Below are 23845 nucleotides of genomic sequence, written 5' to 3'. Positions count from 1 at the left end.
AGTAACATGGCATTTAGCCGTGCCAACACTAATCTGTAAGTTGGTCCATGCTGTCAAGTGTGAAATATTGAAACATCAACACCAAACAAGATGCATCATGACGGGCATTTAAATTCTGTAAAGAACACAGTAAATGAATCCTAATGACTTTGGTGATCCTCTGACATTTCCTCTAGTGCCACCTTGAGGTTGACTGTCATTTAAAGGGATTTTCTGTTTGACTATTATGGGATAGATTACCAGAAATAAGGCAGGTCATCATCTAAAAAAACATGACAAAGACTGCTTCCATCTTTCCCCACTGCTCTATTATAGATAAAGATAAATTGTACCAGACGCCCTGATAAGGGTCGTTCGGTCCCTGTACAACCGGTGTCAGAGCTTGGTCTGCATTGCTGACACTAAGTTGGATCCATTTCGGGTGAGGGTTGGACTCCTCCAATCCTGCCCCTTTTCACCGATTTTGCTGTTGCTTCATCAGACCAGAATCTTCAACACTCATTGAAATCAGCCCCTCCAAATCCGAGACCGTGGTCCTAAGCCAAAAAATAGTGAAGTGCCCTCTCCGGGACGGGGAAGAGATCCTGCCCTAAGTGGAGGAGTTCAAGTATCTCAGGGTCTTCTTAATCACAAGTGAGGGAAGTATGGAGAGGGAGATCAACAGGCGGATCAGTGTGGGAGCCGCAGTAATGGGGACTCCGGTTGATTGACATTCCTACCCTCATCTATGGTCACAAGCTGTGGGTAGTGACCAAAGGAATGAGATCGTGGATACAAGTGGTTGAAATGGGTTTCCTCCGCAGGGTGTCTGGGATCTCCCTTAGAGATAGAGTCATTTGGGTGGGGCTCTAAGTACAACTGCTGCTCGTCAAGAGGAGCAGTCATCAAGATGAGCCAGATGAGGTGGCTCGGGCACCTGGTTAGGATGCCTCCTGGACACCTCCTTGGTAAGGTGTTCCAGGCATGTCTCACCGAGAGGAGGCCCCAGGGAAGACCCAGGACTCACTAGAGAGATTATGTCTCTCGGATGGCCTGGGAACGCCTCAGGATTCTCTTCCCCAAGAGCTGGATGAAGTGGCCGTGGAGAGGGAAGTCAAGTCTGGCCTTCTCTGCTTAAGCTGCGGCGGATCTTGGATAAGCGAAAAAGATGGCTGGATTTTTAGGTTTTTGGCATTTAATATTTAAGTTCTTCCCATTAAAGGGAACGACAAATCCTTGCAGGAAAAAAGGAGGGTGGTAGTACCTGGTAGTAAGAAGACACAAATACTTAGTAGTTATGGCGTATACACAAGAACACTGCTATTCTTTTGGCTGTAAAAAATAGCACTTGGCTTGGAAAGTAGTTCCATGGGCCTTTGGGTCATGAAACACACATTCCTGTGAAGCTTCCATTAAATAAAGTCGGACTGCAGTTGGGATTTCACGGTCGAGAAAACACACAGTGGCAGCTGCAGAACTCGTACCTGTAAATGTATGGGGACGGACGACGGCCATTTAACCTGTTATCAAGGTAACATTTTATGGGTTTTTGAGAAGAGACTGCAAACATGAAAGTAAAGTATAACAACTCGACAAGAGTGAGCGCAGACTTTTATACCTTTTCATCAGACATCTGTGTGTCGGGCATGCAATCCTCCTGTTAAATTATGCAATTTGTCATTTCACTTTGCCTTCAGCATTATTGACTGATCTTCTCCAACAGATTCACTGATACTGTTTACCATTTCCTTCTTAGCTCTCATGTATTTTTGAAGGTTGGACATCTGGTGGGTTGCTGTAGGTGTACAAATACTTCTCTCTTTCTTACACTCCCCTCCTCAGCAGGTTCCTCCTTCAAGTATATTATGGGGAAGAGAGAGCTGCAGAGGAAGGCTGAGGAGCCTTTCAGAGGCATACATTAATAACAAGAACAAACTGTGCTAACATTTTCTTGGCAATTTATGTTTTTTGCATGGGATGACCACGGGATTTGCTCCGGAGCTCTAAATGTTTGATGCGTCATGTACCGTGTTACATCACAACTGGAATGTCCCGCAGTCACGTCATGGGTTTTTAAAAAGCACCAGCACCAATCTACACATTTGCAAAACATTCCTTTATTATAAATAAATCTCCATATTTGTATAAAAAACTGGCATGCTTCAACCATGGCATTTTACAGGTTCACAACCCAAGGCTACGACCCGGTTAGCCGAGACAGCAGGAGGAAACACTCATCTCATTATGCAAGGGCGATCCATCAGACAACGGTGAGACAAGAATGAAAAAATCGTCACGACCACAAAAATACTTACAAGTAGAGAGTAACAACAAACATGTTTGAATCTCATAGATTTTCTCTTACATTTCTCTTTTTAAATATCTTTTTAAAATTGAATCTGTTAAATCTCTTTCCCGGCCCTACCTTTGTCCTTTTGGATATAACATGTAAATGTGTTTTCTTTTTCTTTTTTTTTTAAAGTAGTTTTTTTTCTTCTTTTTTTTAACGTTTGTAGAGTTTAATAGTTACACTGTCCGCCACAGTGTCCTATGGTATGTCTTTTTTCGTGTTGTCTCTTTTTACTTTTTTCTTTTTTAACAGGTGAGTTCATGGTAGGACCAATGAGCTGTGAACAGCGGGAAAGCAGGCACACTGACTGGCTGTTGATGTGGTCCCAACTCTCTGTGGTTTGATGCTGAACAATACAAAATGTCTCATGCTTGGATTCCATTGGGCGCTCTGCCTGTGCATCAGTTTTTCCAAACAATCTCCGTCAAACAAGAGCTTCTTCTTTTGCCTGGCACTGCCCCAAAGACACGCCCCCATTTTCTGTCCAATCCCCTTCTCGCTCTTCAGTTGTCCTTTCAGATGGCCTGATTGCTGTAACTGACATATGTCGTCTTAGTTGATGAAACTGAGTCAAGATGGAAACGGGGTGGGACATTGGGAGAGGAGGAGGAGCGGAGGGGGAGGAAGGTGTGAAAAGAAGATTTATTCATGGAGGAGGAAGATGATGCGGGGGGGGAGAAGGAATGAGTGACAATATGTAGGTGAGAAAAGAGGAGTGGAGTGAAAATGAGCACAAGAATGAGATGCAAAATATAAAAGGAGACACATCGGAGGGGTGGAGGGGGGAAAAACAGGGATAAAAACAGAAGAAAGTGTAGTTGAGAACAGATTTTTGCTACAGATGGTCATGTAACAGTGTCACAACTACGGTCCACCTGAGTTGTTAGACTTTTTTGCCAAACCCATTATGTCTTGTGTTCCCTCAAGCATTCCTTGGTAAATGTCAATGTTTTTGCAGCAACCGCAGGCTTCTAACTGCACTAATGTTACACTTTTTTTTCTGTTCTGCCTCTTATTTGCTGTCACACTGGTAGAATAATGGAAAGAGGCCCTCGATAAAAAAGAATAAATATCAAAGAAATAACTCTTTTCTTTTTCTTTTCAATTTATTTCAGACTTTTGAGAGATTTTTGCCAAATGATAAAAAATGTGGACTCTTAATGTTACACTGAATAAATAAATTGTTGTGGAACTCATTAATGTGTAAACTTTTTTTGAACAGTGAAGTATATGAGGAGCTAACTTGGCAGTTTAAATATTGACTAAATGAGTGAACTGTGACCTGCGTCTTTCACTGATCATAATAAGGTGCTGACAAAAAATAATGAAGTGTTCGTCCGATGCACCAGTGTAACGGACAGACTCTACAAACAGCTCAGACACACGTTGAGCACGAGTTAGACTGTAAACATGCTGAGGCATAGTTGATTACAGACAAAGACAAGCGTGCAAACGCAGCCACGGAGACCAACTGACACACGGACACGATCATGCTAGATTGAAATAGATTGATGCAGGCTTGCACAAAGGAAAGCCGCACATGCACATGCAATCAACAACCTGACACAGCCGACAGTGCAGTCGCACGGCAGTCGCCAGAGAACCGACTCAAAACAAACTAAAGCTTTGAAGTGGATGCAACAAAACTTCAGAGCTCTGAATAAAACACACACACACACACAAGCCTTTACAGAACTGCCACGGTTTCTGACATGCAAAATTTGAAATTATTACTGAGTTTCAACTTTGATTAAAATGAAGCAAATCCAGAACTTTGAGTAAGACGCACTTCACATCAAAGTGTAAAAAGTACACAGGGAAAATGGTTGTTTGTATGTCTCTTTGGCATTTGACAAGCAATTATATATGAAATGTAAATGTATTACCCTTTTCCAGGGAGGACGGCTAAATAATTTGATTGTGAGAGTAAAGAAGCAGCAGCGGCGCACAGTATTTCAATTCTATGTATGTGTCATATTGTGTTTCACATGCTGTTATATTAAACATGGAAGATTACAGTGTTCAAACCAGTTTTGTATTGTTGTGTGATGCAGTAAAAAATTAGTAAGTGGGTATTTGTGCATTAATTATCTATATATATGTGATTATTTGATTAGTTTATTATATGTATAGATATAAAACTTGGTGTTCTCTTACTCACTGTTGGTCTCCATGCTCTCACATAGTTCAGTCTTCACCTCCCCGTTGGGCCGGTCTCCTCCCTTCTGAGTCAGTTTTCCCGACATGGTCGCAGCCGTCACAATTGCCTGCATAATCATAATGAGAAAAGGTATGTATTGTAAATATAGGGATTCAAAAGGAAAAAAGGAATGGATACATGGATTGTTCGCTCTTCAAGTTCAATATGATTTATATTTTCATCAGTTCTGATTCAGTGCAGATCAGATTTTAAAGGTTCTTTTTACGGCAATACTGCGGAGTATTTCCTGCACTTTCTGGTTGTATTCTACGGAGCCCCAGACATGACGTGGGGAAAAAATTTTTATTAGTGTCCAAGAAATAATTAGTTCCCACGAAATAGGTAAAACATGCGCACAAAATACTAATTTGTTCCCACTAAATACTTATTTGTTCCCACAAAATACTAATTCGTTCCCACAGATAGGTAAAATATTCACACGAAATACTAATTTGTTCCCCAAAAGTAGGTAAAACATTCACACAAAATACTAATTTGTTCACAGAAAATACTAATTTGTAGCCAGCAAATACTTATTTGTTCCCACGAAATAGGTAAAACATTTGCACGAAATACTAATTTCATCCCACAAAATAGGTAAAACATCCGCACGAAATACTAATTTGTTCACAGGAAATACTAATTTGTTCACAGGACATACCAATTTGTTCCCACGAAATACCAATTTGTTCCCACTAAATACCAATTTGTTCACAGGACATAGCAATTTGTTCACAGGAAATACAAATTTTTTCACAGGACCTACTAATCTGTTGCCAGGAAATAATTTGTTCCCACAAAATACTAAATTGTTCACAGGACATACCAATTTTTTCACAGGAAATACTAATTTGTTCACAGGACATACTTATCTGTTGCCAGGAAATACTTATTTGTTCCCACGAAATACTAATTTGTTCACAGGACATACCAATTTGTTCCCACAAAATACTAATTTGTTCACAGGACATACCAATTTGTTCACAGGAAATACTAATTTGTTCACAGGACATACTAATTTGTTGCCAGGAAATACTAATTTGTTCCCACAAAATATTAATTAGTTCCCACGAGTATAGTCAGTATATGAGACGTGTATTTTACTGTGCATACTCAACTCGTCCTCACCTTGAAGCTGCGTTTTCGTTTAGGTACGTTCTGCTCGGGGTGGAAGAGGATGATGTAGACTTTGGGCATGTAGAGCATCCCCAGAGACACAGAGGCAGACAGGCTGAGGGAGATAGTCAGTGTGGTGGTTTGGATATACATCTAGACGGGGAGAGTGAGAGAGAGCGAGAAACACACACGCACGCACACACACACAAACACAAGTGATGAGACGGAGAGACAGAGAGGGAGAGCGAAAGTCATTTATCACATTTCAAGTTGTCAGACATGGTCTTTGTAATCATCTGACTACAGATAAGCCTGGAGAGGAAAAGAGAAGGAGGACAGATGGGAACGGGGAGATGATGGGGAAGTAAAAGATGGTCTAACAAGAGCAAAATTAGCACAAAATATCTGCACTGACAGCAGCGGTGACACACAGACAGGTAGATCAAGTGGCATTTGAAATGATGGCACCAATGAAGTTGCTTAATTGCCCGTGTGCTGTGGTGAACAGCTCTTTGTCTAACAATGTGAGATTATTGTTAGCATTTTTTGGCAGGCAGAAATACCATATGGGTGTGATTTATTGCATCAGGAAAGTCCATAGTGGCAGAGATTGCACAAAATTGACTTTCAGACGTGTTTGTCTGGGAGTTTGTGTATCTAGTAGTTGAAGCTGGGCCTGTATGAGACCATGCAGGAGCAGGAATCTTTGTTTCTCAGCAACTGAACTGTTGGTGAACTGCACTTTCCCCGACAACACAAACAAAACGACACAGATAATATTATCTTCTTTGGTTGAAGTAACTCTTACTAAAGGGCAGATACAATGACATGTACTGTATTTTAGGCATACAGTCAATACCGTTATTTACTGAATGTCCGACTGAATTATCTTATCAGACCACATTGATTCTGCTAAGATGGAGGATACACAAGAAGACAGTCAGGCACAAGAGAGAGAGGATACACACTGCAGTGGACTCTGCACTACAGTCGTGGTCCTTAGTGAGATTCAGAGAGCAGTTTGGAGGAGGACAGATGTAATGACAGGCTTCACCCACATCCCCGACACAGCTGACAAGCTCTCAAGACACAGGGCTCATCAGGCAAGAGAGAGAGACTGCAGAACAGCGTGGTGGAGGGAAACTAAGCATCGAAGAAAAGATTAAAAAAAAGCAAAGGATATCTAACAGAGGAGTGAGGGAAGAGAAGGAAGGAGAAAAACACATATTATGATCATGCTATGAGATGCGGCAAGTAAGGGGACAAGAGAACAGGGAAATGAATTGTGACACTGATCAAGAGAGACAGTGGCTGACTCCACACTGTCAAAAAAAAGAGCAGACACACTGATTGAGGCAGTGGTAAGTACAACCTGACATGAAGCAGACAGTAGAACAGAGAGAGACTACACCTGCAGCTCTACTGAAACTAAATTCTGACATGCCGGTGCAGAATTTATCCTCATTTATGAACGAGAACAGCTTGTGGAGGTATACATAAACTATAAATATTGAACTGCTTATGAGAATGTTGGCCGATCAGATAAATCATTAAATTAAAAACAAAACATATATATGATGACTGAAATACTACCAATACAACTGGAAGATGAGCAGTACCTAAAATCCAAATAATCCGAGTAAACGTGACGGCAAGAGTTTTATTACCAGGGTAAGCTCAATATTTATCTTATGAATGAGTGACCAGTGGTTAGGGTGGTGTTCAAACCTCAAACACACATCCTTAAACCATTAATCCTAAATGCAAAATCTGATATCATGAACTGGAAACATGTTTTTGAAGGGGTAAAAATCCATGGTTTCCCTTTCCATGGATATCCTTGGTTTCAAACTGAAATGGGCCCTTAAAAACATGCAGGAAAAATAAAACACACAACTGCCTGAAGGTGTGAATTACTAACACTGACAGTAGCCAAAGGCAACGGGGAGCCATAAACCGATGGCAAGTGGACAAACACAAATGTTTCAGTATGCACTCAAGGTGTGTATGTGTGTGTGGCATTTACAAAACAAACTTGAATCTGAATTTATTAAATCCATCCAAAAAAAAAATTATCAAAAATGCAACAAACTTAACGCGGAGAATTACAGAGTCATTATTTATTTATTTCTAGCGTGATGGCTGTGGTAAAAAAAACACACTGCCCGCAGCTCCCCTACAGGCTCCGATTGCAATTCACACATAACTCCCATCTGCTGTCTTCCACCTCAAGCCCCAAGACAACACAGACACACACACATATTAACACAATGCACTGCCACGAGACAGCATTTTACACTTCAGCGAGTGAGACGGGAATGCAAGGGGCGAAAAGATCACGAGAGGGAAGAAAAATCCAAGAAGCAATATGTGGATTCATTTCAATGTTGCTGTATTGTTTCTTGTTCCCATTTCCTGCCAATAAATCACACTCAGTTGAATTGCACTGATACGTGGAGCAGTGAGAGGCGCTATCGAAAGGGAGCAAATGACAAAATAATTTACTTCTTTTGTTTGTTTGTTTGTTTTTTGAAGGAAAAGAGAGACATCAAGACAGAGAAACGGAAAGAAAAGAGTGAACATGGAATAACCTGCAGGGAAAAAGAGCAGAAGTGAACAGTGAAATGATGAAGAGGGAAAGAGAGAGATCCCCCCTTAAGCCGTGAACTTGCTCTTATCAAAACGGCAGCGAGTCTGCTGATAGCGGTTTCCATTACATGTAGCCTTTGGTCCGACTTTGTGACAACCAGCTGTTATTTACAAAAAGACTCACATATGTGCGCGCACTCGCGAGCTGCTACACTTTGCTGGCGATCGCTGATAACAGCTCAAAAAGTGTGCAGTGCGAGAGCGCTCCATTATCCCAAAAGTCACATTCAGAAAGTCCACAATGGGCTGCGGATGGCTGCCTACAAAGTGTCGCCTGAAGGTCTGAAACATTCACAGATACTGACTCTCTGGTCTGCAACAGGTAGTTATCAGTGGCAGTGGTTGGTCTTTGAAACAGGGGAAGCTCATTTCAGGCCCAGTTAATTATACATAAATTCTGCAAACAAACGCGATAATTATGTAAAACTCAAATGCTTTAATAGTGTTTTTATTATATATCTCTGAGCAAATAAAACACAACAAGCAGCTATTTGTCTACAGACTTCCCTCACAGAATCCACACAGGACATGTTTCTGCAACGCTGTCAATCAAAAACTGGTTCTGCCTTTCAGACAGTTCCTCCAATCTTTATACAGAAGCCCAGCGTCTGTGCCCGCCCATGGAAGCCCAGCTTCCCTGGAAGTGACATTTTTTCCGTTACATGTTACCATGACACCACCGGAAGTCAACGTTCAGGATTTTCTAATTCTGTTCAAAAGTAGTATTAAGCACCTTTCTGTTACCAATGTTTGACTTCTGAAAGAACAAAGGTCCTTATTATAAGTTTCCTGTATGTATTCATGACATTTTATGCTAACCCTTTTGTTGTGATAGTTTAACCCAGAAATGAAATACACTGAAGAGAACAAGGAAAACAATGCATGAAAATAGCACGAAATAGCTCCTATATGTCGTTCTACCACTGTTCTGCCAGGCCAATGTGGAAAATACAATATTATTTGAGTGCTATTTGCTGTGTTGGTATAGTAATTGTGACTGTAAATTATATTGTTTGAGTTGTGTGTTATGTTTTGTTTGCATTATTAGTAGTGTAACAATGAGAGGAGGAATCTTTGCTCATATTTTAATCCATGGGTTTTAAAGTACACATGTGACGACATTTTAGAGGAAGCTGAGCGATGAGTGATGGCTTATGTGTTTTTGTGAGAGGGGTGGGAAAAAAAACAAAGCCTGCTACTCTTTGGACACACTTTTGACTTCCTCTTCCTTTTAGTGCTATGGATAAAGGAAGTGATGCTTTTGCTAAATTGCTAGTTGGGTAAAATTGTATCAGTTGAATTAGCAGCCGCGTGCTGATAGCACTGGAGTGTTATTGTTATTTCCAGGGGACTCGTTTTATTCGGGGTTCATTAGGAAACTGCTGATCGAAGGATTTTCTCCCACTGAGCAGCTTGTTATTTTTCGATTAACTCTTAACTGATAGGCCCGCTGTTGTTTTAGCGCTCACCTTTTTTTTTTTACAGGCGCTGATCACCGCTATTTATAACCACAGATAGCGGCGCAACTTTGCACATAACTTTATTATTTTCCCCAGCGACCTTCACTATCATACCGAACCAATTTGCGAGAAATAATATTGCCCGTGTTTTTGTCCACATCCTGCATCACTATTATGATGAGCAACGCTCCTCTTATAGCACACAGCTCAGTGAACGTGTTTAAAGTTAGAATCAGAGTGACAGGAGGTCAATTAAAACTTCTTTTTACGCCACATGAGAGGTGACACGTGTCTCACTCTGTGGCTGAGCTGCACCATATATGACACTTACACCTATAATGCACATTCTATAAGAAATTCATGGAACAAATTAAGCTCCGTCTAATACACGCAAGCAGCAATATGTGACATTTAGGACAAGTCTTGAGGCACAGAGTGTATAAATGCATTAACATTCACTGCCAAATAATGTCAGTCATAATGACACGATGTTGTTTAATCAGTGCATTTAATACCTGGGGTGCCATTCTTAACAATGTGACTGGAAATACATGAGTGATAAGTTGAGAAACGTACACAAAAAAAGGTTAACGATTCAAGACACGGATTGGCCAACGTGGCCACATTTGCCCAATTCCCGAGAGAAAAGCACAGAAAGAAAGAAGACAGAAAGACAGATGGCGTGAATATGAAAGACAGTGTGGGTAAGAAAGGGGAGAGAATTAACAAAAGGGAAGTACAAAAAAGACCAACACAAAAGTAGAGAATCGCTCGTCTACTGACACAAAGATCAAGACGACAAAGAAGTGGAGAGAAAACAATAATTAAGAGGGAAAAAAAGACGGGCATGGCAGCGCCGCAATGAGACGGAGACTGAAGGGATTCAATTCATGGGCATGTAGTCTGTGAGGGAAACCTTACGCCTGTGACATTTACACGGGAGCTCACACATTTTCAAATTAACGCCGCCTCAAAGTTCAACGCGGCGCCGAGGTTTTGCTGTCTGTTGCCACAATTACTCGCGTTACACGTCACTGTGAGAAGGACAAACACCTGTGGAGGCATTTCACTACACATCACCATAAACCTGGGCTAACACGGCGCGGCCTGAAGTTTGCATTTTCTCCAGGTCCTTTGGTTTCCTCAGTCTCCTCCCACAGTCCAGAAACATGCAGAGGTTAACTGGACATTCTCAGTCGACTGTTGGTGTAAATCTGAGAGTAAATGGGGTATGTAAGATGGACCACCTTGTGCCTTATTTCAGCTGGGAATGTCTCCAACGGCCCCGTGAACCTCATGTGGAGGATAAAGCGGTAGACAATGAATTCATGAATTCCCATAAACCTCACTATGAATCCCTGTAAGCTCCGAAACCTCCTGTCACTCATTCTTTTTACTTATGTCCCTGCAATCACAAAACTCATCTTCAATCTCAGACAAAGACGCTGCTTAAATAACTCATCGGAATGGATTGGTGGGAACTGATTGGCAGCGCCAGACAGATTTGCTGCCGATTTGCATAAAGCTACACTCCCTGTTGCTGTGGAGTTGCTGAGATCTCTTGCCAAATGTCACGCTCTCTCCTTCTTGTTTCCCAGCTCTCAGCGGAAGGAAACGACAATGGGCCAATTTGTTTCATGTCCTGAGTCAACTAATGGTCAGAGGCGGAGCAGGGATTGAGGAAGTGAAGGGGGCGGGAGAAAGCATTTTAGAGGTGATGTCTTTTGTCATAACGCGGCTTAAATGGTCTGCAGCAGCACTACTGGCTCAGGTGCTCCACATCAAGCTGTCATCACAATCAGCAACTCATCATCTACCTCCAAAACACATCGTCCCTACATCAAAAACACACAAACTGGCAAACAGCATCTTAAGGTTGTCACACTTCCCCAAAGAGTCTTCACTTCACTTCTTTTCACTCTCTCCATTCTTGCCTTGTCATCATCTTCTCAGTTATGCCCACACCAGCTCTTAAGACTGAGCGATGCTTTCCATGTTCCCAATGTGCAGAGAGCGTTATGCCCGTGGTTGCGTTCATATTTAAATAGGGTCCTCACATGCTGACTTGATTCCAGCCGTACAATAACGTGCACACGCTACAATAATGCACACGCTGCTTTATACAAACTGTGATCACGCATGCCCGCAAAGTGAAGTCTGCCCGCGAAGTTGAAATCTTCTCACGTGAGTTGATAATTTGGGGGTGGAGACCAAAGGAGGGCACCGGCGCTCTTATGATTGTTCACATGTTTACTGCTCTCACGACGTTTGACATAAACGTGACGCCATAGTGTGCCACCGTCTACAAAGTGGACTTTACGCCACACGGACCATGTAGAAACGGCGATGAAGAAAGTAGGAACCGGGCATAATGAGTGTCTCTCTCTGCACTTCAACTCAAACTGCTACATTTCCCCCTTTCGGAAAGTTTTATTCTGTGCTCACTATTTCTGCCTCTTTTAAGTCTTTTCCCCTTCATCACCCTGCCTTTCTCAAACTTTATAGAATGAAAGTTGGTGTTTCAACTATAGTGTCTCCGTATCATCTTTCTTCCTCTCTCCATCTAAACTCTGCATTATATCACATGCATATTGATAATTATGTCCTGGCTCGGACCGTGTCCTGACTGACCTCGTTTTAGGGGTACCATAACTTTTCAGAGTACTCGAGGCTTCTGATGTAACTTCACACTTCCATTGAGTGTCTAAACCTCAAGGGTTCACCCCCTCTCTCACCATTTGTGAGTGTGAAGGCAATCTCACCACTTCTTGACATTTACGTTTTATTATTGCTACTTTTTCCGAAAGGTTTCTTAACTCAAGATACACAGAAATGCAGAAGGGATATATGACTCACCAATAAGCTTCGTATTGGCAAAGGTATTGGACAGCCCATGACCAAGTGGAAGAGAACTGGGCTTGTACCTAGAGGGTTTCCAGTTCAAATCCTGGCACAGGTCAAGGATGGGTTTAATATTGGTAATTTACATGGATAACTGTGTCTAAATGCTATGTTTTGGAATGACCAGAATTGAGGTTTGGTCAATGTAAAAGAGCAATGTTTTACAGCCAAGCAAATTCCTTCAAACTGATTTTTTTATGCACTGGATTCTCTTGCTGAGACAAAGCTAAATTTATAACATTTTTAATATTTATTTGCACTGTTAGAATGATGCTTCTGACCAACAGGTTGCCTTGAAAGTGAGAGTAAAACTCTCAAAAGTACAGAAAGTACAACACTTCAACACTTCTCAACATACTGTACAACATTTTCCACAGGAAGAGTTACTTGTATTAGAATTTACAGAAGCATTTGGACAATATAAAAAAAATATTTAATGTCAAGGACTTACCTCTAAAAAGCTGTATGCATGAAAAAAGTTTTTCTTAACTTTTGTACTTTCTCTCTATTTTATTCAGAACTCCTCAAAGTGACACTTTTAAATTCTTAAATAATCATCTTAGTTATCAATTCATTCTTGTCTTTTAAAGGCACTTTGTATTGGCAATCTTTGTATCTCTCATGATTTTAATGACTATTTTAATTTCAATGTCTACCTTTTATTTTGATTAATGTCATTTTAATGCCTTGCTTTTATTCTATGATTTTCTTCATGTACTTCTATGCCCTTGTAAAGCACATTGAGTTGCCCTGTGTATGAATTTTGCTATACAAGTCATTTTGCTCGGCCTATTTACACCACTTTGTTTTAACGTTGCCAATAACGGTGTTACTTTGAGAGCTCAATATTTTCTCAACTTGGTACAAAAAGTTTGAGAACCACTGATCTATTTCACTCTGGTTGGAGGTTTGATTCTGTGTTGAATGCTACATCTGTGTTTGCTCTTACACAGCTTGTTAGTGGAGCTCTCTTTTTCATTTTGCAGATGTGCTCTGACAAGTTTTGGCCAGCAGACTCGAGTCAAACAAATCCTGAACTCCACATCAAGGTTTCATTGTAATACACACAGCGAGCGGGACCCTGTTGTGAAGCACTCGCTCGCTCACTCCCTCTCCCTCTTTCCGTCTCCCCTCACTGACATGATTGTGGCCCCGCTGTGCACAGCTCCAGCCAATTAAAATACCCAGCGAGGACTAACATGGAGCGTCATCAGTCAGCAGACTGCTGTCCAAAGTGTTGCGAAAACAGAGTGAGCGAGAAAAAAGAAGTGTGTTTCACACACCGACACTTGCAATCCTAATGGAATTAATGCAAGAAATCCGAAATCAAGGTCATGAAATTGTTGCACTCGGGTTTATTTTATGAAAATATCTCGGCGGACATTTAGTTACGTTTCTATTCCAAAAGATTCTGGTGGAGGAAAAGCCTGATGGGTTTCCTTAATGATTTTTGATGATGTTGTGGGCTCATTTACTAATTGTTTTTTAACTGTGGAGAGAAAAGCTGCAGCAGTAGTGGGTGAAACGAGTGACTTCAGTGGGAAACTTTAGTTTGCTCCCCTGAAGAATTCAGGATAATGAAGAAAACGTTGACGGTGTTTCTACATGACATTTGCCATCTCTACCTCTCCTCTGCCCGGTTACATGAAGCTTTCGTCCTGTAAAACTGTAGAACATATTTTTTTTTTAGCAGAAAACTTTCCCTAGGCACTTTCAGTCATACTAACACAGTGTCGCTGTCATTCTTGATGTAAAACAAAGTTTCCGGGGCATATATTGTGGAATTTAGAACACGGCTACACTGAGAAACACTATAATTTGCTTTGTAGGAACTCGTATAGCCGCGACTTAAATGTAACATACATTTATGATTAAAATGCACAGATTTAATTTGCAGCGCATGAATTTAAGCAGATAAATCATATCCAACAAGAAGTGTAATGAATCAACAGTAAAACTGTTTTGTGTGAGGTCGCCACTCGAATCAAAAGCGTCTTGCATGAAGAGTCTTAATGTATCTTTAAATGTCATCATTAGGCGACTTAGTCGGTGCATCTTTGGCAGCCTTCTTGGCTTTACAGTATTGTCTTTGTTTGAAGTTGTATTCATAACCATCTGTTTAACCAAGTCGCCACCTGGACCATTATGTCTACTGCCTACTGCACAAGCCTGTGGGAGCAGTGCTATAATCTGGGGTTGCTGCAGTTGGTCAGGTCTAGGTTCAGCAACATTATGGGCCCAAAGAACGAGGTCAGCTAACCTGAATAAACTGAATGACCAGATTATTCCATCAATGGATTTTTTTTTCTTCCCTGATGACACAGGCATATTCCAAAATGACAGTGCCAGGATTCATCGGGCTCACATTGTGAAAGAGTGGTTCAGGGAGCTTGAGACATAATTTTCATACAATGGATTGGCCACCACAGATTCCAGACCCATAACACCATTGAGAATCTTTGGGTATGTGCTGGAGAAGGCTTTGCGCAGTGGTCCGACTCTCCCATCACCGATACAAGATCTTGGTGAAAAATAAATGCAACACTGGACGGGAATAAACCTTGTGTCATTGCAGAAGCTTAGCGAAACAATGCCACAGCGAATGAGTGCCGTAATCAAAGCTAAAGGCACTTGAACAGTATTAAACATATTTAAAACAACATATGTGTTGAGTCTTTGTCTAAATGTCCAAAAACAGGCCAACAAAATGGAAACTATGCACAGGCGTTTTTCCAACTCTCTCCTCTCTGGCAATAAAGACACTGATTCGCCTGCTTCCTGCAACATCACGACTGAAATTACAGCAATAACCACACATTGCCTTTGACGTGCAACATCTCAGATTTCAGAAACCGCTGGAAATTTTCCAATAGCACAAACCGCTGCGTAATTATGGTAACGCAAAGTGCGCAAACGTGTCGCCTGTGATACACTCGGCGTTAAAGGGTGAAGCTGCTACTTTGGTACAGAAATAAACACAGACAGTCAACGTACGTTCACTCAGACTTATGCTTATTCAAAACAAACTGATGTGCCTTATTAGACCAAAAAAACTTAATGAAAGAAAATGCTTGAATCTGGAAGCATTCATTGAAATCAAAAAAGGCCTGAATGGAACAAACTCAAACCTCATGACTCTTTGATGATTACATAGTTTGTTTGTTTTTTTTGTCCTTATTCAGATACACTATGAGTGCTGCCTGAACAAATGGCTTCGATTTAGAAACCAATTTGTGTTTTTCCCATTCCCATTGTCGGCTACCAGTTTCCAGGTCCGTGCATCTGAACAGCAACAGCAAGAAATACCAACTTTCAATTTCTCTAGGGATCAGAAGTAGGGGCAGCAATAGCTAAATTAAATGGGATTTTTTTTGGAGTGTGTGCTTATATATTTCTCCCTAATTAACACTCTCATGGTTAGTTAATCTGGTTGAAATTACTTATTACTGGACACACTTGCTTTTACATTTTTAATATTTGTCCTGGTAATTGAGTGTAAGAAATAATTAGAACTCAAGTGTTACAACATGACGCAGTCTGCTTTCGTGGCTTCATAACTTCCTCAGATACTTTTCAGGTGCCATTTTAAACTGATAAAACGTAACTTAGTGCCATCACACTACACTAAATATTTCATAATGACAAAGTGAAAATGTTTTTTTTCTTTCTTTGTTGTTGTGTCATTCTTACTTTCACAGATTCTTAGCCTTACTTTGAAATACATTTAGAACCTGACCTGGGTAATATCCAGATATTATCAGGAGATCACGTGGATCTGAAAAAGGCTTGATAGAAACCTGCTGGAAGGATGACTTCATGCAATAAGGCTTTTATGGTGGACAGAAATTCACCAGACAATCTGCTGTGCCTTTGACTATGACTCTTAAATCCTTTAAAAACCGAGCGTATCGCAGACGACACGTTTGCCCAAGTGCACTTTGCATTACCGTAATTTTGCGATGGTTTGTGCTCGGTAAAATTCCAACAGTTTCTGAAAGCTGAGAAGTTGCACGTCAAAGAGCAACATGTGGTTATTACGGTATTCACCCTTGCGCTGTTGCAGGAAGCCGGCGAATCAGCGTTTGGTGCCAGAGAGGAGAGAGTTGGAAAAAACGCCTCTACATAGTTTTCATTTTATTGGCCTGTTTTAGGATATTGAGACAAAAAACTCAAACAAAAGTTATTTTTACTATGTTTTATAATGTTCACATCTCAAATTTACATCTCATCATTTCAAATTGTTAATACAATATTTTAACATGCAGTAAATTGTAAATAACTGCCAGATATTGAAAGTTATTCCGGGACCAATGGGCAAAAGCACTTACTCACAGGACATTTTCTGGCCCTTTTATGGTTAAAATAAGCAAAAAATTCCAGACGGACATTTTGAGGCTTAAGTGTTAAAGGGTTAATCACCTCTACTGTTTATTGAGTGAAACATGCATCATTTTATGGAAACCTGTTCGTCTCTCAGTAACAGTTTAAACTGGAAAACGTCTGTGTAAAAAAACAACAACCTAGAGATGCTTTCAATCCAATTTGACAGACGTTGAGAGGATTTGCCAGGAATGAATTGGATAAATCTGCCAAAATCCCATGTGTGAAAATCATGTGTAGAGACTTACCAGGAAGACTCCAAGCCAAAGAGGCATCTGATTACTTTAGTAAATAAGAAATGTCAGGTTTTTGATTAGTAACAGTTACAAAAAAAACGTATGAATGAATGATTGCGGAGATGAAAAACTACAGAAAAAACAACAAATTGTTTATAATTTGAAGGTTAGCCTGACAGCTTGGAGACTCCAAGTTGCCCGCAGTTGTCAGCGTAAATGATGATAATTGTTGTGATCGAACAACATACTCAGCCTTCTAGCTCGCGGTCAGGTGGGATTGTCAAGTGCCGTGACCCTCAAAACAAAACTCGTACTCGTAATCTCGTACAAATAAGAGATGGTCGTTTTTGATTTTGTTGTACTGTTACAAAAGATGTAAAGGTAAGGGAAATCACTTGCCGTTTTCCTAGAGGGAGGATTCAGCTGATAAAGTGTAGTTTGTTCTTTTGCTGCCCGCAGGATACTTGTGTGTGTGAATGTTGTAGCAGTGCTTGTGTGAATACAGTGTGTGTCTGCGAGTGTGAGGTCCCCCCCCCCGGTGCTCCCACAATCCTTCAGCATCCCACTGTTTGATGTCAGGATCTGACACTTGCCGTCTGTCTCACCCCCATTTTTAGGCCAAAAGACCAAATCCTGGCAGAATCCCTTAAAGAACGGCATAATCCATTTCTTCAGAAATGAACGGGAGGCTTAATGTTGACTTAAAATGTAATCACTGGCATATTTGCTTCCTTTCCGAAACCAAAGGTGGCATAACCAGTATTAGGGCTTGTCAGTGTGTCCTGTGGATAATACCTCAGTATTTTTAGGCTTTGTCATTCATGGCATACATCTGCATACATCTCCATACAAAGCTGGACACAGGCTGTTTCTCTAAGCTCATGAAATGTTATCTTCTTTTAAAAAAAAGGTTTGTGCTTCTCCAGACAAAATTTCAGGCTTAAATTTGACTAATAATTTAACTGATTGCATGTATTTTTATTAGGTCTGTCAGTAGATTTATGAAAATGTACGAATTAATCTCACATTTTGCTGATTTGACAATTTTTTTTTAGAATAACTTTGAATATCTGGCAATTACTTACAATTTACTGCATGTTAAAATAGTTAATATTAAATATAATATTTTATAATGTTAATATTTTTATATATATGTATATAAGAATTTTGAACTGTATAAAAGATATTTACAGTCTTTGTCTCAATGTGCAAAAACAGTGAAATTACCGTAATAACCACAAAGCTCACAGAAACCGTTGGATTGTATACGATAGCACAAGCCGTTGCGTAATTGCGGTAATGCAAAGTGCGCTTGCACAAACGTGTCGTCTGTGATACACTCGGTGTTTAAGGGTTAAAGCAGAGGTCTCAAACTTGTGACCGTGAAGGCCCCCCGATTGATCACATGCGGCCCACCATTTACTATCAAGTTATAATAAGTTATTTCTCTCTCTATATTTTTCCTTATATTTTTCTTTATTTCAGCATTAGAAGTACTTTTATTATTATGACCTTTCATTTCAATATCAAAACAAACACTTTTATATTGAAATCTGTGATATAATTTATTATCTCCCACCCCATTCTAAACAAGTTTGAAAAAAACTGGGTTTTTTTCACTTGGCTGGCCCCCTACTGACCAGACTATTTGCTCAGTGGCCCCAAGTTCATTTCAGTTTGAGACTTCTGGATTAAAATAAAGCTCAACATGGATGACAACAACAAAAAAGCATATTATGGGCACTATTGGTGCCTGGAGTGGTTAGTTTGCCGCTTACTTTTAACACTGACAGCCCTCGTATCAATATTTAATACCTAAACAGCCTTTAAAAGCTGTAAAAGACATCACAGATGCCTTATGTTGATATCCAAAATCTAAGCTGACACATTGTCTTATGTGAAGATATATTGACATCACATCAATCAGATGCTAAAAGACAAAAGGATTTCCCATCATCTTGCTACAGTCTCCATGGCGCTGCGATATTGAAATGTATTCTGTTTGCCTTCACAGTGTGTGCTCTGCATTTAACAAGATGTGGGGCACCGTGGCTCAGCTCACGCAGTTTTATGACTAAACCTCGGTGCTGCACTGACTCGATAAAAAACCCAAACCTACCTGCTCTTATATACTTACTTTTCCCTTACGTGTCCCCATACATACTTTATGTTCCTTTTCAAATATGACTGCTTTCAAAAGTACTGTAAATGGTTTTGATGCATTACAGGCATGCGTACAGTAAATGTGAACATAATGGAGTCACAATCTTTTGATTCTTGGAGGATTTGGACATTTCTGTGCTTCACAATCCTCCCTCAATGATCTATAGTTCCCTTTCTCTGACATTACCTTGTCTCTAATTCCTGTGAAAAGTGTCTGACGGTTGTGTAAATCATTCTCCTCTCACGCTGTCCGCTATTAGTCGTCAACGTTGCCCTCACTCGGCACTCCCATGCTAATCCAGTCTTTCCTTCATTCACTTTTCCTTCATCCTAAATCTTTCTCCTTTCCCGGGGTTGTTCCTCTACCTGCGTCCTTGCCTCGCTCCTCCTCCGTCTCACCCAACCTCTTCAGATTACGATAGATTGATTACTGACGGTTAGTCCCGCTAAGGATCAGGGCGGTCACCGCTTCTCCAGCGGGACCACAGTCGGTGCCATAAATCTGTCTGAGGACGGTGAGCCGTGACAGTGTGTGTGTGTGTGTGTGTGCGTGTGTGTGTGCGTGTTGACAGAGATAGATTTCTGTGGCAGGCAGTTAGATTGTGTGTGTTGTAAACTCCTGAGGACCAAACACAATCACAGGGGAAGATAAAAAATGAGGAATGTTACTCAAAGAGAAGCCATTTGCCATTTTTTACCACTTAAATGGGGGTGTATGTCAAGGTTAATACTCTCGGGTCTTGCTTTGGTCTAAGGTTGGACAGAAGTATAATGCATTTTGTGTGCAGTATTAAGTCTTTCCAAAGCTAGACCACAAACGTTGTTGTTTCACTAGTTCTGCTACTAACACAACACCACGAAATGAAGGCGCGTCCACACCACGATAGTCCGGGGGACTCAAACGGGAAATACTCACACCTTCATTTTGGTTTGGTTTACTTTCCCAAAAATGGAAATCCACAAATCTACTGCAGCCGACTTTTTCACGACAAAAACAAACAATGGTGCAACACCAAATTCATTGGGGTTTCTGTTTTTACTTTGGTGTTCAAACTTAATTCGTCCTTGCTTCCTCTCTTTGGTTCGGCGTTTGCGTTTCCCAGTGTAAGCCAACTGCACCAGGGTTTGCTTGCAAGCAAGAACCTAGACCCACATTTTCAGGCAAACCAGAGTTCAGATAAGCTCTGGTGTGAAAGTGCACTAAAAATTACAGGTAGTGACAAAATAAAGTGCATTTTGTCATTATTTTTGTGAATACTAGATAAGGACATGTGCGGTTGTGATGGTAGCTTGCCATCCTCCATGGCCTTGACCCTGCCGTCATTTTATAGAAAAGTTTATTTTGGATGGACAGAGACAACAGACCACCATACAATAGTGTCCATTATTCTACAAACTGCAGGCATAACTAAACGAACTGACGTGCAGTCAAAATATATGTCTTGTGTGCAAGAAACTGATGCGCGCACGTCAACACATGAGCATGAGTGGGCTTGGGAAAAGCAGCAGGGTGGTTTCTTCTTCCACTGTTGGAGGCGGGAGATAACAATATTTAGGACATGTGTCAAACAGGAGAGGTGGCTCCTGGGTGGGGGGGATATATGAGATTAATGAAAGAGAGAAATACAAGAATGAAAAACAAAAAAGATGTTCTTTTGCTCATGGCGTCAGGCAAAGGTATGACGAGGCAGACAAAGAGGGGGGGAGCGAGATAGCTAGAGGGAGGATGTACCCTGTGGTTCCTGCTTTACAACAAGGAGGGAGAGAGAGACTCCGAGAAAAAGCAAAAGTCTAACACATACAATCTTTCCTTTTTCAGCAGGGTGCGGCTGAAGCTGTCGGAAACCTGCAGCCTCTGCGTGGTAGCGCAACCTTTTTCAAAACAATACTTTCCTAACTGGCAATATTGAGGATCCCTCCTTTCCTTGACTCATCACACACATCCTTATTCTAGCCGACTGTCTCCTTGCAACTCACCATTACAGTGTGTACTTATTCCTCTTTTAGTTTCTCCTGTTTTTTTTCTCAACCTGCAGTGAATCAGAGCCTTGTTGGGTATCGGGGGCGAGTGAGAGACGGGACACAGCGGAGGCAAATAAAAACCAGAGGTATTAACTCAAAGTGAGCAAGCAGACATACAAGATTAGGAGAGTAAGGGATGAGGTTGTTGCAGGGGCTAAACCAGTGGGTGGGCTAAGATGAAGCAAACAAAGGGAAACAAAGTGAATGTTTTAAAGAAATGACAATCATTGAACCCCTCTTTATATGCAACATGCATAGTATTTTATGGTCGGCGACAAAAGCACTGCAACAACCCAAAACAAATGCATCAACGGAAACACGCTGCAAAAAACAAATGATGAAAAAACAAGACCACACACAGATCCCAATTGAAAGACCTTATGAAGATCTTATCCTCCTGTAACCCCGCAGTGTTTTAATCCGGCAGTAGTTCGCTCTGGGTGTATAAAAGTATGCTTTTATTATGTTTCAAATTTGATAATAGTTTCGTATTAATTAATTTTAATTTTTTTCAAGCATAGTACAGCACAGATATCAGTGCATACAGTACTTTGTCCAAGTAACAGCCGAAAAAACGTTGTGAAAAACATTAAGATGTTCACTCCTAGTTAGAAATGCAACATTGGCAGGCAGCTCTGCAGTGACTGGGACCCTAATCTTAGCTCTCCATCGCAACGTAGATTTGTCAAGACGAGCAAGATAATCTAAATACTACTTCCACCCACGGAAGCGAAAAAGAAGTATCTGACTATGCGAGCAGAGAAGATGCAGTATAATCTTAATTCTTAATTTGCCAATAAATGAACCGCATAAATTGATCCAAAGGGAGTACAGAGGGATAACTGGGTGTTACAGACACTGAACATATTGCCTTTTATTCAACCCTGAAGCTCGGAGGGGATTCTGTATTTCTTCAGGTGGCAGTTTTTTTTTTTTGCATCTTAACCCTTGTTGTATGTGCACAGACTGTGACTCTGAATCACTGATCTCAGGACACGACATTAAAAAAAAGATCTGGCACTTCCCCAAGTTGGTATTAAAAAAGTGAGGAGACTAAGGTTGAATTTCTTATACCTACTCAAATGCAAGGAGAGTATGACAAACATGGCCTCATGAATATGGATGCCTCTTGACTCATTGGCGGGGGGGGCGGTGAAAATGGCACATTTAACTCATAGATGATCTAAGAAGTTGATAATGAGGTATGAAGACATCGAGTACCTAAGTTCTTTTTCTTCTCCTTTTGACACTCACAAATTTTGAACTTATGGTCAAATGACTAGCTTTTTCCAGCACTTTCAACCTCTTTCACTGATTTACACACACACCTGCCACAGCGTCATACTTGGGTCACTCCGGGGTAAGTTTCCACCCACAGTAAGTCAGAGCGGTTGTGACTTGACTTCACTGGCGGCGACAACAGCAGCTGGTGGCTAGTTGGTGCCACGTGAAGCGCTACTCCGTGTGTTCCTATGTACTTTGAAATATTTGATTCTTTAAACTGAGAGCATAAATACAGCCCAGTCTACATGAACATTTACATACATTTAACTCCCATCAACATTACCCGGGTGTGATATTCTGACTTTGATAAATCCTATTCAGTCAAGGGCGTAGGTTTGGTTACAGGACTGTTGGGGACACGTTTAGCAACCTGAAGCTAACATGTTTAGTTTATAACCTGATTGAAACTAGCAAACAAGATTAACTAGCATTAGTTGACAAAAGATTTGCCTGTGTGCTTTAGGTATGGCCCTAAAAACTCCTCTGTGACACGCAGCAATATTTCCGCTCGGCTGTGATGCATTCATGGATGTTCGTAAAATCCACTTGCTCCCCTCTCACACTTTCTCCAAATATTGGTGGAGATGTGTCCCCACCGTCCACACGCAAACCTACGCCCTTGCCTTCAGTACAAATGCAGTCAGACTAACTCCTTTATAGCTCTGTCGTGAAAAAAGACGGAATACTTTTATTTATATCGCCGCAGAACAACCGCCCAGCAATGCAATTTATAGAAGACTGGTTCCACCTGTTAACCACCTGCTGCCTCAATGACGACCTGCTATCAGCGAAATCCCCATGACAACTGCTCCAACTTCATCAGCTTATAAAATGCAATTTAGTGATCTTGGGAGAAAAGTGAGCCCAGAAACCATTCAAATATAATATACGCTATCATATTTAATCATTACATGAAAGGAAGTGATGGTGAAATGGTGCTTGGACCCTCCAAGGCCTCATACAATACACACAAAATGTATTCAACATGACAAGTGCGCATTACCTTCATAGCAACGTTAATGGCGTTAAGAAAAAAAATGAACAGTGCGCAGTTCTCAAGTGGCACCCCACCCTGAAAGCAAACCTATGCCCTTGGTAGAGCTCT

At 40.9% G+C, this 23845-nt stretch overlaps 1 protein-coding gene across 4 annotated transcripts in view; it reads right to left on the bottom strand.

The window, feature by feature from the left end:
- Positions 1–2074: 2074 nt before the first annotated feature.
- grm8a (glutamate receptor, metabotropic 8a) overlaps positions 2075–23845 on the bottom strand; it is a 224992-nt gene continuing 203221 nt past the window's right edge. For 2 of the 4 annotated variants that reach the window (XM_058625894.1, XM_058625895.1), the window contains 3 exons: positions 5658–5798; positions 4491–4596; positions 2075–2894 (listed from right to left, as the gene is read on the bottom strand). In XM_058625894.1, coding sequence (XP_058481877.1) covers positions 2845–2894; positions 4491–4596; positions 5658–5798 — 297 coding nt within the window. In that variant the 3' untranslated portion in view covers positions 2075–2844. Of the gene's footprint in view, positions 3986–4486; positions 4597–5657; positions 5799–23845 lie in introns of all 4 variants that reach the window. The other 2 variants (XM_058625897.1, XM_058625896.1) reach the window with 2 other exon arrangements.

Source organism: Solea solea, chromosome 3 (genome assembly GCF_958295425.1).
Source record: "Solea solea chromosome 3, fSolSol10.1, whole genome shotgun sequence".
In the NCBI taxonomy this organism is placed as follows: domain Eukaryota; kingdom Metazoa; phylum Chordata; class Actinopteri; order Pleuronectiformes; family Soleidae; genus Solea; species Solea solea.
This window is presented reverse-complemented; position numbering and strand designations above follow the sequence as displayed.